Source organism: Mastigoproctus giganteus, chromosome 3 (assembly GCF_048544385.1).
Source record: "Mastigoproctus giganteus isolate SK-2022 chromosome 3, ASM4854438v1, whole genome shotgun sequence".
In the NCBI taxonomy this organism is placed as follows: Eukaryota; Metazoa; Arthropoda; class Arachnida; order Uropygi; family Thelyphonidae; genus Mastigoproctus; species Mastigoproctus giganteus.
The window spans coordinates 105,578,585-105,593,519 of record NC_143577.1 but is presented as its reverse complement, the minus strand read 5'-3'; the positions used below and the strand labels follow the sequence as shown (position 1 = coordinate 105,593,519).

The 14,935-nt window shown below is 38.9% G+C and overlaps 1 protein-coding gene across 1 annotated transcript in view; it reads right to left on the bottom strand.

Moving 5' to 3' along the window:
- LOC150088204 (ciliary microtubule associated protein 1A-like) overlaps positions 1-14,935 on the bottom strand; it is a 50,454-nt gene that overhangs the window by 21,117 nt on the left and 14,402 nt on the right. The window contains exons 2-3 of the mRNA XM_090370068.1: positions 11,590-11,697; positions 655-950 (exon numbers count right to left, since the gene is read on the bottom strand). Of these exons, the coding sequence (XP_090226194.1) occupies positions 655-950; positions 11,590-11,697 (404 nt within the window). The remainder of the gene's footprint in view (positions 1-654; positions 951-11,589; positions 11,698-14,935) is intronic.

Sequence of the window (14,935 nt, the reverse complement as noted above, 5' to 3'; positions counted from 1 at the left end):
TGAATCTCTCACCGAGACTGGTCTTAAGGATTATTCAGATCATTTGTGTTCTTTAAAAGGTGATATTAAAAATAGATTTTCAGATTTATTTTCTTTTGAAGTGAAACCATGAGTGTTAGATCCAATTGGATGCGATGCCGGGTCTACTAGTGAAGAAATTGAAGAAGAACTCATTGAATTGAAATGTAACGAAGAATGCAAACATAAATACGAAAATGGTGGAATGGCCGAGTTGTGGAGATTAAAAAACAACTGAACTTCTTTATTCAACAATGTGGTCTGAAATGGCCAAAGTACTTCTTTGTTTTCCAATGTCATATATGGTTAAAAGTCGTTTTAGTTCAGCAAATAAAATATTAACAAAGGAAAGGAACAGAATTGACATACGTTCAAGAGGAGACATTAGAATTAAACTTACTAATATCATACCGAACATTGAACTTTCAGCTAAGAAGCATCAGTCTCAGAGATCCCATTGAATAAAAAAGAGTAACTATAAAGTATTTTCTTGTTTAAAATTTCATGGGGGGCGATTAGGAAAAAAAATTGTCTAAAAAAACCCTTTAGGGGGCGATAATTAAAAAACGGTTGAGAAACACTGATCTAATAGAATCCATGTTAATTGAGTTTCTGAATCTAATATATATAACTTACCTTGAACGTAGATGTATCTATCGTTTCATATGCAGCTGGTCCTGGTGTTTTCGCAAAATCTATATCAAACCTTCCATGTTCTCTTCTACCTGGCATACTATAACCCATAACATTGATCATTCCTGCATTCCGCTGAGGCATTCCATCAGCAATGATGTAGGCATTCGGGGCTGGTCGTGAATCTCGTCTTCGTAAACGCGTTCTCTGGCGCATGGTATAAGCGGGAGCCTTCGTTTTTACCTTATCTGTGCAATTTTCATAAGGATAAGCTGCTGGTGATGGAGTTATAAGACCCTCTGAAAAGTAAAACATCAGTATATATGAAACCATATATAAAAATGTCAAGAAAGAAAAGAAAATGTAGAATATTTCAATTTTAATGGTGTTTTCCCTTTAGGAGGGTATATCAAATGTAATGGGCATTTTGGAGGTAGAACGTAAAGCTAGAGAAAAATTATAATTACAAAGCGTTCGGGAAATTTTTGTTATCCCATCTGAAAATTCAAAGCCTATCCTTGGGAGTTGGGGGATCGGATCAAAGCATCCCCCCCCCCCAGTTAAAAAGGACCCAAAGGGAACCAGCAGTCCCGGAAGGGGATTGGGTAGCCCAGCATTAGTCCAGTGGTCAGGCGCGAGGGTGCATAAGTACTCGTGCCTTGGATGACCGGGGTTCAAGCCCGTGACTGCTGAATATGGTACTGTTTGTTGTATTCTGTCTGCCTTGTGAACTCCTCTGACCGTGTGGTCGTCCCTGAGTATAAACAGAAAAGTTATTTATTTATTTATTTATTCGTATACACGGGTCCATTAAACTCTAGGACCGGTTCTGAGGAAATTTATGTTAAAGGTCAAACAAACGCTGAAAAGTGGATATAAAATTCCCCAATATTTCTTGATTATAGTTTTTCCACATTTAAGACTGATGTTATATGTCAGTTGTACATCATATTCGCAGTTACCACAGATGGCCTTTCTAGAGAAAAAGGTACAGTATATATCACTCTGGAGATATGTATCAGATGCAATCTTAGGTCATTCGTACAATTAAAACAAATTCCTAATACTAGTAGCGAACGATACGTCAAAATATAAGCAGCGTTGTCTCGGTGACTCCGCAAAACCGATCGGGGTAGCTCCCTTAACGAGCAGTATATTCCTATCTTTAAGCAGAACCTACTATATTTTACATTTCAGTACGATTACGAGAAATATTTTTAAAAATTATTGTATTTTCTGTGATAAGTAAGAAATTATTCGGGGCTCCCTCTCTAAATACAGGACCCCGCAATGCGAAACCTTCTGTTAGGTCACTGCAATGTCCACATTATAAATGAAATAGATGTCCATCCATTGCGGATTCAATGATTACATTTAATTTTGTCTATTATATGTTTATTTTTTAGTGAAAGAGATGCAGAAAATGTAGAACAACGTCGGATATATAAACTAATTTAATAGGGAATAAGAAATATCTAAGATTCAAAAGCGTCTAGAGCAGGGGTGGGCAAAATCCGGCCCCCTCGGTAAATGCATAAATATAGAAAATCCATACCTGACTACACTCGCCGTAAACGTTCGGCTTAATTCGGTTCAATCGGGAATCGCGGCCAGTACAACAGTAACCAAGTGATTCTACGCAGGGTCAAAGAGTTATTTCCTAATTATTATTGTAGCATCGATCGAACGAAGTTCCTTTGGGTTTGACTTCTTATTGAAAAAAATAATATTGGTGCGAGATATTTTATGCCTTTTCTAATTATTACAATTTTTAATTTAATATAATTTATAGCCCATAAAATGAGCCAATTAAAAAAAAAAAGAAAATTTGATGCCGAATGCCGCATTTTCAATGATAATTGGACATTCAGATATTTTTTTTAAAAATACATTAATAATTTGGTAATTCAAGTAATATAACATTTTTTAGGTTCTGATTTTTTTTATTAAATCGTTCAATCTATTCCGGCCCGCATCATGATGCGAAAATTTCATTCGGCCCGCTGACGAAAAAAGTTGCCCACCCCTGGTCTAGAGCAACGTTTTCAAAGTGTTCCTCGGAAATTTCGCAAAAATCCCAGCGGTTATACAAATGTTTCTTTAATATTTTATCATTGATTCTGCTATTTAATTTTTACACATGTCTAAATATTTTTAATTTATTAAAAATATTTTTACAAATATTAATTATTATTCTTTTTAAAGATATAATGGTTCTGCAGGAGATACAGATTTACAAAAGAGTTGAAAAGCGCTGATGTTAGACGACACATCAGAAACTCTGCAACTAACGAACCGTTAGTTGCTGAGGCCTGTCTGTCTGGGAACTGTTAAGTCATTCTCGAACTGGAATTGAATAACATCAGAGACATCTCGTCAAATCACACAGATCTGCCGCTAGAGGACCCACGCGTATTAGTTATGTTCTAATATTTTGGTATTCCTACACTGATTGCACTAAGTTGTATTACGTGGGTTACACGGACAAAAAATATGTAAGGAAGTGAAAGATTCACATTATTTCAGTGAAAAAAAGAAAGAAAGAAAGAATAACGTATTTGGTATTAAAGCGCCGAAATATACTGGGAATCTTATTTTGGTATGGGGTACTATTCTTACCAATGACTGCGCAGACTGCAGCAAAAAAAACATCATAGAAACCTTTAAGTCAAGAAAACTGGTAAAAAAACTGTTTCCATGTATTTCTAAAAATTAAAAAAGTGTATATCCAAGTACAGTTAATAAATATTCTTCTGCAAATCAAGAGTAAACAATAAAGAAAATTCACTTACTTAGCGGCGGGTATTTCCATCTGTGCGACCAAGCGGGTGCAAAAACAGGTCCGCTTGCAGTTAAGTCACGCGTCCAATAAATTGGACCTGGGCTGCGCGGATATATTACTGTAAGAGAAAAAAAATAATTCTTATGAAAATGTAGTAGCGAACCACGTTAACATTTACATGATCACCAATTAGCAATTAAATGTTTAACGTCATTCAGGAAAAATAAATAAAAAAATAAAATAAACACTGTAAAATGGCTCAAACTGATAACCAACCTTCCCATCTTCAAACCATCAGCAAACGTTGAAATCTCGCTTGGATACCCTCGTCATAAATGGTATTTATGAGGTTATCCGTGGGAAATTGTCAAAATTTGCCGATGGTTTAAAGGTAGAAAGAATTCTTAACTATAAGAACCAGGCCATGCGTCAAAAAGATGCATGGCTATTCCCAATCTCGTTTTGTTTGGCATTACCAAACCTGCGATGACCTGCGAGATTTCTTTTATTATTTCCTTGGTCGGATTACTGTTTCAAAACTTCCGACGTCAACGTTTGCTCAGATCGCGTCAGTGAAATTATTCTTGCAGGAATGGAATCCTTTATTCCACACTCCACTTAAAAATCTCGTCCTTTATCTAAACCTTGGTTTTCCAACTAAATGTGCTAAGGCTGTTCAAGAGAAGAATGTTGCATATCGTAATTGGCTTGTTTCTAATTCTTCAGTTTCATATTCTGCCTACACCAAAGCTCGCAACAATTGTAAAGCAGTTCTTAATCAGTCCAAACTAGAGTTTGAACAGGCTAAGAGTAGAAAACTTGCTTCTTGCCCTAAAGGTAACCGAGCATTCTGGTCCCTTGCCAAAGCTATTGGCCGCAACTTTTGCCCATCTCTGCTCCCACCTCTGTCCAAACCGATGGTTCTGTTGTCACTTCAGCCAAGGATAAAGCTGACCTGCTAGCATCCCATTTTTCTTCCAACTCATATATTAATGATCTTAGTAAAACACCTCCCACCATTCCCAACACCCTCCATTCAACGCCTCCTGTGGTCTTCCGCCAAAAGGATGTCAGAAGGATTTTGACGAATCTTGATGCTAAGAAAGCTCCAGGTCCCGATGGTATTTCTCCACTTGTTCTCAAAACCTGTGCTCCTGAACTTACTCCTATTCTTTGCCGCCTTTTTTCACTTTCTTATTCCAAAGATGTTTTTCCTTCTGCTTGGAAATTTGCTCATATCCAGCCAGTTCCTAAAAAGGGTGACAAATCACTCCCATCCAATTATCGTCCCATTGCAATTACTTATACTCTTTCTAAAGTAATGGAGAAATCAATTAAACGCCAACTCTTAAACTACCTAGAAACCTTCCGCCTGATCAACAATCGCCAGTATGTATTCCGTCAGTGTCGATCCACTGGTGATGATCTGGCTTATGTTACCCATTTATGGACTAATTCAATGGAAAGGTTCGGTGAAACACAAGTAGTTGCTCTTGACATCTCAAAGGCTTTTGATCGTGTTTGGCATAAAGGTCTTCTAAACAAGCTTCCATCTTGTGGTTTGCCAACTGTTTTTAGTAATTGGTTATCCAGTTTTCTGTCGGATCGCTCACTGAGGGTGATGGTAGATGGCTGTCTGTCTTCTAACTTCTCCACTAATGCCGGTGTCCCCCAAGGTTCAGTTCTTTCCCCCACTCTTTTCCTCTTGTATATTAATGACCTGCTTCCATTGACTGGAAATCCTATCCATAGTTTTGCCGATGATAGCCCATTGCATTCCACGTTCCGTTTTGAGAAACCTTGCCCTGTTCAATCAGCTTCAACTTCTCGAAAATCTGCTACCAATACCTTAAATGCCGATCTTCAGGTAATTCTCCGGTGGGGCAAAGAAAACTTAGTTGATTTCAACCCTTCTAAAACTCAGTCTTGTCTTATATCTCGCAAAAAGGATTCTTCTGCTCCTGTGTTTATCTTTAGTGACACTCAGATTTCTAGGCAAAATGATATATCTCTTTTGGAGATTACCCTGACTTCTAATCACTCTTGGCACAAGCACATTGCAAATATTGCTTCCTCTGCATCTAAAAAACTTGGTTTTCTCTTTCGCTCTCGACATTACTTTTCTTCCAAACAGCTGCTCACTCTGTATAAATCGAAAATCCGCCCTGCCATGGAATATTGTTCCCACATCTGGGGTGGTGCAATCAAAACTTCTCTCAGGCTTTTTGATTCCATTCAGAAGAGGGCAGTTAGGTTAATTAATAATTCATCTCTAACAGAGTCTCTCCACTCGCTGTCTCATAGACGTACTGTTTCTGCTGCATGCCTCTTCTACAGATACTTCCATGGGCACTGTTCTTCTGAATTGGCTTCTATAATTCCCGCTCTCTCTTTCAAAACAGTCCGAACATGTGCCGCCACCAGCCATTTACTGTCCAACTTCAAACCCACAGAACTAACTTTTCATCTTCCTCGTTTATTCATTCAACTGCTGTTTTCTGGAACAACCTTCCTTCATACGTATTTCCTGAAAATTACAGTGTACAGAAGTTCAAGTGCAATGTCAACAAATATCTTCTTTCGTCTTTTCAACCTCCAACCCAAGCACAGTACTAAGTACTATAGGTTCTAATACCTCTCGTGTTTGGTTTACATAAAAAAAAAAAATTCTGTCGTTGTGGAAGTTGATAGGTTAGATAAATTTAAGGAGGAACTGGACAGGCATTTGGAGGGAATGGTGTGATTTTTTTTTTTTTTTTGGCTGATGCTGCATAAGCTCATACACTTGCTTTTTTGCATCACATGCCACTACTACAACTACTATTATCAGGTGATACAGAAGCCTATAGTACATATACGTAATCGAGTTAAAAGGATGTTAGGGAAGCTAAGGCAGATTATGAGAAATCTCAGGCAAAGAATGCAAAGAAAAGGAGCAAAGTCCTCTATGTTTATATTAACAGCAGAAGGAAGGGGTTGAATCACATTAGGCGACTTGATGTCTATGCGTTAACTGTTCATGACCTTACTCAGGTTGCAGAAAAATTGAATAGGTATTTTGAAACTATATTCTTTTGAAAATTTGAAGTTTATCAATCTCTAACGAGTAGCTAAATGACTGTGATAACTGAAAGGAAATTGAAGGATGAAGACTGTTGAAGATGGACATAAAAAAAAGGCAACTGGGGTGGATGGAATCTATCCAATTATATTAATGGAGGCAGCAAAGGATGTAAGCAAACCGTTATCCTTAATTAAGAGAGCATCCTTGCATTCAGGGGAGTTCCCAATGGACTGAAAATGTGCGAAGTATCCCCAATTCATAAAGGGTGATCAAAAGGCAACATCAGTAATTACAGACCTGTTAGCTTAACGTCTATTCCAGGGAAAATAATGAAATCGCTGGTTAAAGAAGTAATGCAGGACCAACTGGACAATGCAATTATACTGAAGTCACAGCACAGGTTTGTTAAGGAGTGGTCTTGTCTGACCAATCTGATTGGTTACTGTGATGCAGTGACCAAGGAACAGGAGACAAAAATTATTTTGACATCATATACTTGGATTTCAAGAAGGCTTTTGATACTGATGCACATAAAAAACTGCTCTACAAACTGCGTCAATGTGGCATTAAGGGCAAGTTACTGCTATGGATAAAGGATGGTTAAATCGAAGACAGAGTGGTTATAAATGGGCACTGCTCTTCGTGGACTGATGTTTTTTAGTGGAGTTCCAGAGGGTTTAGTGCTGGGCCTTGTTTTCAATATTTATCAACGATACTGATCAAGGTATAGCAGGCTTAATGTCAAATTTTGCAGATGATATAAAGGTTGGCAGGGTGGTTAACGACAGGCATCAGGGTGAGCTACTGCAATAAGATCAAGGAAAATTGAATCGATTGGCTGAGAAACTGCAGTTGAAGTTTAACGATGACAAATGCAAAATACTGCATATGTGTAGCAGTAACCCCAGACTAACTTATCAACTGTGTGGCACTACTCAGTTTAGTGGAAAATGAAAAAAAAGCCTGGGGGCAATTGTTCATTACACATGAAATTCTCTGAGCAGTGCAGATGATGCTTTTTGTCAATGATATACAGAAACTTTGCTAGCAGGGATAAGGAGGTGATTATCTCTTTGTATAAGGCCATCTTGAGTACTGTATACAGGTCTAGATGTCTCACTTTAGGAAGGATGAAGATCTGTTAGAGCTGTTGCAGAGAAAGACAACCACACTGGTGAAGGGAAGAAAAGGGTGCTCTTACCTAAAAAAGGCTTCAGGTCTGCAAATTGCCGCATCTCTTGACCAGGCACCCGAGGGGAGATCTGATAGAGGTTTTTAAAGCCTTGGATGGATTGAGTCAGCTGAATGTTAATGGCATTCTTCCACTTGCTGAGACTACATACACTATACACGCATAAATTCAAGTTGAGGAAGATGTTGCAGGATAGATGTGCGGAAGTTTGCCTTCAGACAGCGGGTGATTACTTGTTGGGGTAGAGCTTTTATCTGTTGTTATGGAAGTGGATGGGTTGAATAAATTGAAGGAAGACCTAGACAAATTCTTGGAGGGGTACGGATGGGTGAACTGTGTAGATTTGTTTTTTAATTTTTGGATGATGCTATATAAGTTTGCTTTCTTGCATCATTTGACATTGCACCATATATACATACAGGGTGAACTGTCAGTTTTTCATGAGCAAATGACACAAATTATACGAGGGCTATTCAATAATTTTTTTTTAACAACTTACCTTTATTAATCATTCACATTTTGATTATCCTTTTCAAAGTAGTCCCCATTTGATGAAATGCACTTACTCCAATGTTTCTGCCATTCTTCAAAAACATGGTGGAAGCCATTTTTTGACATGCGTTTGACAATCGCCTCCGATGTCTTTACAGCTTCATCTGACGACTGCAAACGTTTTCTGTTCCTAAAGTTAAACGAGAAACTTCGCAGCATCTCCTTTTACTTCAGAAATAAGAAGAAAAAAAAAAATCTCAGGACTGTAGGGCGAATGAGAAACACATTTAACATTAATCTGGCCAAGTACTTGATGACAGTATGAACAACGTGAGGTCTCACATTGTCGAGATGCAGCATCCATCCCACCTGCATGCAGTTGTGGTCGCTTGCAACGAATACGATCCCGCTCTGTACAGATCTGGTAAATCATTCCTTGAATTTCGGTGGGGGGGGAGGAGAGAAAGAAATTACCATAACCATTCCTGAAGAAGCCACAACTTTTGCTTTGTCGGTGTTGACTTCCAAAAAGAGCTTCGTTGCTCACTCTCTGGGTCAGAATGATGAAGCCATGTCTCATCCGCCGTTATCACCTTCTGTAGAACATCAGTCTGCGCGTGCAGCACAGTGGTATCGTCACCGTGCTTCCCACACCGGGTGGAAAAGGCCCGGGTTCGAATCCCGTCGATTACGCGAGGAACTTTAATGGGCTTTTTTCACTCCGTGGCTGAGTTAATCGTCTCAGTCGTAGATAGCAAGGATTTTTCCCCAGAAACTGGGGTTTTTTCGTCCAGCAAACAGACAAATCGACCAGAGAACACACGTATTTTACAGACAAAATAAATAAATGGGTAGACATAATCATTTACAGGGGACCCTAATAGCATAACTTGGGGTTTTTTTTTTTTTTTTATTTTGGGTAGAACCTCACCATCTTCAGTCACCATCCGTTTCAGCTCCTGACAAACCTATAACCCGAATGGATCGACACTGGCGGAATCTATACTGATGACCTTTGATCAAATGGAAAGTTTCGAGACACTTTAGAAAGAGTAGAGATAAGTGCAATGGGAATAACTGAAAGGGAGGGATTTGTCATTCTCAGTTCGATATGAGCGAACTACCATGCAGAAGGAAAAATACCAGTGGAATAGGAAAGTGTCAAAATGCGAAAATTGAGAGGATTTGAAAATAAGTACAGAAATGCCATCAGTACCACCAGAATCGTACACAATTCTTCTAATACACTTTTATCAGAAGACCACAGGTTTAATTATTATTATTTTTTTAATTTGAATATTCATCTCACATAATACCTCTCTCACAGTATATTCATATTATATCCAGCGCTGAACTGGACAGGAACATAGCGCTAGTTGATTAATTAGCCTTTTTGAATCAAGCTCAAAGAACTCCGACTATTAAAATTTCAAAAAACGTTTTCTAAGTTACGACAGTCGCTGATAACAACAAGTATAGTGCATTAGTAATTAATAATGCCATCCGTAGTAGTAGTAGTAGTGGCACGTGATACAAGAAAGCAAGTGAATGAGCTTATGCAGCGTCAGTAAAAAAAAAAAAAAAAAAAAAATCACACCATTCCCTCTAAATGTCTGTCCACTCCCTCTTTAAATTTATTTAACCTATCAACTTCCACAACGACAGATTTTGTCAATGTTCCAGCAATTAACCACCCGCTGGCTAAAGGCAAATTTCCGCATATCTATTCAACATCTATCTTTTCTTAATTTGAATTTATGCCCCCTTAGTGGCGCCTCCATAGCCTGGTGGGAAGGAGCAGCAGTAGTGCATAGCACACGCTTCTTGATTAGACCGGGGTTCGAGCCCGTCACCACCAAATACGGAGGATGCGGAAAGGTCAGGGAATGACCACCGCATATCCCGGAGCAATATGGCCTTAGTTGCTAATGCTCCTAAAAACCAAAAAACAAACAAACAGCCCCCTTAGCTTCGTAATCTGAACAAGTGGAAGGATCCCATTAGAATTCAGCGTGCTCAACCCATTCAAGGCCTTATACACCTCAATCAGATCACCGCGCAGGTGCCTAGTCTCCAGCCACTGCAATTTACAGAATTTAAGCCTCTCTTGGTAAGACGATCCCTTCATTCCCCTCACCAATATTTTTGCCCTTCTCTGTACAAGCTCAAGCAAATCTACATCCTTCCTAAAATGAGGCCTCCAGACCTGTACGCAGTACTCAAGGCGTGGCCTGACCATTGCCTTATACAGAGGGACAATCACCTCCTTTTCCCTGATAGAAAAATTCCTATATATCATTGACAAAACCCCATGCCTTGCCCTGGTAGCCGTCTACATTGCTCAGAAAACTTCATATCTGACTGCACAATTACTCCCAGGTCTTTTTCATTTTCTACCACCTTAAGTGTAGTACCACACAGTTGGTACGTTTCTCTGGGGTTACTTTTACCCATATGCAGTACTTTGCATTTTTCAAGGTTAAACTTCAGTTGCCACTTCTTAGCCCATCTGGCCAAATTATCTAGATCCTGTTGCAGTAGCACACTGCCAACCTTTTGTATCATCTGCAAACTTCGACACTAAACCTGATATACCATCATCAATATCATTGATAAATATACAAAACAACAGAGGACCCAACTTCGAATCCTGTGGGACTCCACTAATAATATTAGTCCACGAAGAGCAGCACCCATTGATTACCACCCTCTGTCGTCTCCCACTCAACCATCCTTTTATCCATTGTAGCAACTTACCTTTAATACCATCCTGCTCCAATTTGTACAATAGTGTTCCATGCGCAACAGTGTCAAAAGCTTTCCTGAAATCCAAATATATGATATCAAAATTATTTTTTGCATCCAGTTGCTTTGTAACCACATCATAATATCCTATCAAATTTATGTAAGTTCCGTAAGTCAGAACCAACAAGAACTGCTATGTAATGTTTGCATGACAAATATATACATACATACGTATATATATATATATATATATATATTAACAAGGCTACAAATATATATATATATATATATATATTAATATAATATATAAGAGATAGTATTAAAGAGTAAAAACAGAAAACATCAGAGAGTTAAATAAACTGGATATGGCAAATGCACCGAAGCGCGCAAAGCAGCAGCAACGGATGCAAATGTAAATATATGTATATTTTAATTAATATGATAAATAAAAGTAAAGATGGCAGTTCGAATATATATATATATATATATATATATATATATATTAACAAGGCTATAAATAACCTTGTTAATATTTTTCAATTCGAACCCTGATTATAAGACGCAGCAAGCTTCTAGCGAATATGCATCATTAGACAATAATAAACATATCAACAATAATAATAAAAATTATGGAATTAATTTAATAAATAGTTCTTTATTTACTCTCAGGAGGTTTAATTCTAGCAGTCCAAGCTGGATAACGCCGCCTTGTACAATCATGATCCTTAAAACCCACAGTAGAAGGCATACGATATTTGGCAGGGCCAGGACCTGTGAAAGAAAATCGTATTCTTTATCTTTAATCACAAGATAAATGTATATTATAAAGCACTACATTACTGCACATGATTCGTACATAATGATTGCTATAAAAATTAACTGTAGGGGATTTTTTATAAAAGAAAATGTAACCTATTGGAGTAACGTTTTTTTTTTTTTTTTTTATCGCATCGTTCTTTCAGCGAAAGACTCTTAATGGCGAGGTGAGACTGTGAAAGCGAGGTTGAGCAGTATGAAATTATCAATATTAAAATTAAAGATGACTGCTTATTAAAAAAAAAAAAAAAAAAAAAAAACACCACTTTCGAGCTTGAACGCAAATAATGCTTGGAGCTGATTGGCTCTGTATTCGGCAATTTTTAAACAGACGACGAGGGAGTGCATTAGACCATTAAAATATTAATAATGAGGATCAATGGAGATTCGGGAGAGATTATTCTGGATTATTACAGAATAATCACTTCTCAATCAATAAAGGCAGTTTTAAGGGTGAATTGGGTAACCATACACCAGTCAGTGTGACTTCAGTGATAGGGAAAATCATGGTAGGGAACCCTACGTCCACTCTGGGAACGTCGTAGGATATCCCACTTCATATAAAATCATTCACTGCACTGAAGACTATCCATGGGTAGCTGTTGTTGTGAGCAGTCCAGAAATAACGGACTAAAATGGCGCGATTATGCACCTCCATCAGCGCATGTGCGCAGATTATGACATCTCTCGGGTCCCTATATCTTCTCTCACTATACTGTATTCTCACCCGGATGAGGATATTACTACTGCAATCTCCGTCTCCATCTCCTCCCAGGTGGGCGGTTGCTGATAGGCATGGATGCTAACTGCCGCTCAGCACTCTGGCACAGCCTAACTCCAGACAGAACACCAACCAGAAATGGTACAAGACTTGAAGATTACATAATTTCGTCTGGTCTGTGGATCCTGAATCGTCCAGGTCGCCTCTCCACCTTCAGCAGTTCCCTCTGGGAGAGCACAATTGACGTCACTATAGCAACACCTGACATTGAAAGTAAATTGATCAACTGGGTTGTTCAAGAGTCATGGACAACGTCAGACCACAGAGCGATCACCTTCTCTCTCGTTCGTTCTGTGGAACGTGCATCACCAATTCCTAGAGACATAGTGAGATACAACACCAAAAAGGGACCGATTCCAAGAGGAATTGGTCAAGTTTCTCCCGGAAGACATTCCACTACCTATTACACTCACACCTGAAGAAAGCGTTACCAAGGTAACAACTGCCATCAGGAGTGCCTGTGATGCTTCCATCCCGCGTAGAAGACAATACAGGTACGCAGTCCCCTGGTGGAATAAATTTGTGAGATCTGAGAATAAGAGTCCACCTAGCCAGGAAGACATTTCAACGAGCCCGTGTACACCTTCCCCAAAGAGAAGTAGCTGAGGCACGGGAGGCTTACCGTGTGATAAGAAATGCATACTCCAAAGAAATACGCAGATGTAAGAAGTAGTCATGGAAAACTCTAGTTTCCACAGTGGGAAATGGCGATCCATGGGGCATTGTATTTCGGATCATTATAAACAGGCTACCCAGAGGTGAAGTTTTGAAAACCACACTCAGGCCAATTGGAACCTCAACATACTCTTGGTCTGATTCTCTCAACAACATACTGGACAATATCTACCCAACTGATGACTTGGCACCGAGATTGGAGCAACATGAAATCATTGACAGAAACAGGGCATGGATATCAAATCAATGGCGGATTTCCGCACAGGCGCACGAGGCGCGCGCCTGGGGCCACTTAAATAGAGGGGGCCTCAAATCTCAGGTCTCAAAAAAAAAATAAAATTGTTTCGTTTTAAATTTTTACACTCATCTTTATTACCGTTACTGAATAAAACTATAATTTAATATGAGAAGTTAGTAAACTCTTATGCGAATATCCCTACATATTATATGAAATATCAATGCGAACTAAGTGAATCTCAAGTAGAATATGTAAAGAATACGTAGAATACTCAAAGGTACACCTGATACCCAAATATATCCACTATGCCTCCGCAACTCTAACAAATACCTCCCCTTTTCTCTATGCAAATGCCTACCATAATACCATCCTCACTTTACTTACCCTCCTGAACATCTTCTCCCTCCTTTGATCAACTGCATAGCCATATAGGCTTACCCTACATTTGTTAAAATACCACAATCAATCTTACACTAGAAATATTGCCCCTTCTTTCCCCATTGCCTATGAATGCTACCCTCCCAAAAAATCCTCAACACTCTGCTCCAGCCCACCTTTCATACCACAGCCACAAAACCATACATACAAATGTGTGTGGCGCCTCCGTAGCCAGGTGGGCAGGAGCAGCAGTGCGTAGCACACGCTTCTTGATTAGACCGGGGTTCGAGCCCGTCACCACCAAATACGGAGGATGCGGAAAGGTCAGGGAATGACCACCGCATATCCCGGAGCAATATGGCCTTAGTGGCTAATGCTCCTAAAAAAAAAAACTAAAAAAAAAAAAAAAAAAAACATACAAATGTCCTCCACTAACTGCATCCCCCGCCCAACAGAAATCACACTACATGTAGCCTGGACAACCAGTGGTGGATTTCCGCACAGGCACCTCTTAAATCGAGGGGGCCTCAAATCTCAGGTCTCAAAAAAAAAATAAAATTGTTTCGTTTTAAATTTTTACACTCATCTTTATTACCGTTACTGAATAAAACTATAATTTAATATGAGAAGTTAGTAAACTCTTATGCGAATATCCCTACATATTGTATGAAATATCAATGCGAACTAAGTGAATCTCAAGTAGAATACGCATTATCATTAATGCTTAGTTGTGCCGTTTTTTCATTTAAACATTAGTTAAAATATGTATGAAAGAATTGCGCAACCAAAATGATTAAAACTGCAACACCAAATCTAGAGCGTGTGCTATAGTAAAAACGCGCTCGTAGAATGCACACTGTAGTGGTACCGAAAATATTTAGAGGGGGGGCCTCAAAATTGAATTGCGCCTGGGGCCTCTCAAGTGCTAAATCCGCCACTGTATCAGATACTAGTGAAACACTCTTCACATTCCTGGAAATGAATTTGGCCCTGGCCAAAACGAAGGAGGATAAAACCCCAGGCTTGGACTTGCTGGAAGTCGACGTAGTAAAAAAGTTCGCAGAACACTGTCCTATAACTCTCTTAAGTTTATTTAATAGATGCCTTGCTGAAGGAACATT